This window comes from Morone saxatilis, unplaced genomic scaffold, assembly GCF_004916995.1.
Source record: "Morone saxatilis isolate NCDOM2014 unplaced genomic scaffold, NCSU_SB_2.0 Contig15, whole genome shotgun sequence".
Taxonomy (NCBI): Eukaryota; Metazoa; Chordata; class Actinopteri; family Moronidae; genus Morone; species Morone saxatilis.
The window spans coordinates 25,119,786-25,120,584 of NW_023339707.1; the positions used below are offsets into that span (position 1 = coordinate 25,119,786).

The following is a 799-nucleotide window of genomic DNA, read 5'->3' on the forward strand; positions in this document are numbered from 1 at the left end:
CACACACACACTGCTGCAGACACACACCGGGGCTGTGCTCACCTGTTTTCGGGGACACTTGGACGTCTTCTTTCTGCACTTGGGTGATAACAGAACTTTCCATCTGACAATCACGGAGCCCTCAAAATCCTCAAATCCTGTCCGCGAGCACCGGTGGGCATCCCTCATTGGGCTTTTGTTGACAAGCGGACTCAATTATTCACCGAGGTATCCCTTGTCATCCGTCCTCGGTGGGGTTTTAATCTCGTGTTTCTGGGTTTTCTTTATTCCCTCCAACCTCCGCCGCTCCTCTTCTTCCTCTTCTTCTCCCCGACGGTCCGCCTGGGGAGGGGGCAAGGCACTTAGGATATGTTGTTTTTGTTGTTTTTAAAAGAGGCTATTTGCGTCCGCGCTCTCTCTCGCTCTCTCTCGCTCTCTCTCTCTCTGTGTGTCCTTTTCTACCGATATTATTCCCGGTTAATATCGCCGAGCAGCCCCCCTCCTTCCTTCTCTCTTCCCGTCGCTGCGAAGTCTTCACTCTTGCAGCAACAACATGGAGAATCCAGGCGAGAGAAGGAAAACAACCGAGGAAATGGGGCAAGGGAGGGCGGTTTCAAGCCCCCCTTTACTACAGATAAACAACACCGCCGGGGAAAGGCGTCGGAGAGCGGCGAAAAACACCGAAAATAGCTCGCCGGGGCCGGTTTCGATGCGATAAAACGGATTCCCGTGCCCGGTTGGACGTAAAATAGGAGTTTTGTCGCTATCCGGGGCTTTGTTTTTCTACGGTTGGGACTCCGCGGGCGCCTTGAAACCGTCG

The 799-nt window shown here is 53.6% G+C and overlaps 1 protein-coding gene across 1 annotated transcript in view; it reads right to left on the minus strand.

Moving 5' to 3' along the window:
- The window catches only part of LOC118323950 (carboxy-terminal domain RNA polymerase II polypeptide A small phosphatase 2-like), a 5,902-nt gene extending 5,103 nt beyond the window's left edge, over positions 1–799 (minus strand). Inside the window, exon 1 of the mRNA XM_035656023.1 lies at positions 8–799. Within this exon, the coding sequence (XP_035511916.1) occupies positions 8–103 (96 nt within the window). The 5' untranslated portion in view covers positions 104–799. The remainder of the gene's footprint in view (positions 1–7) is intronic.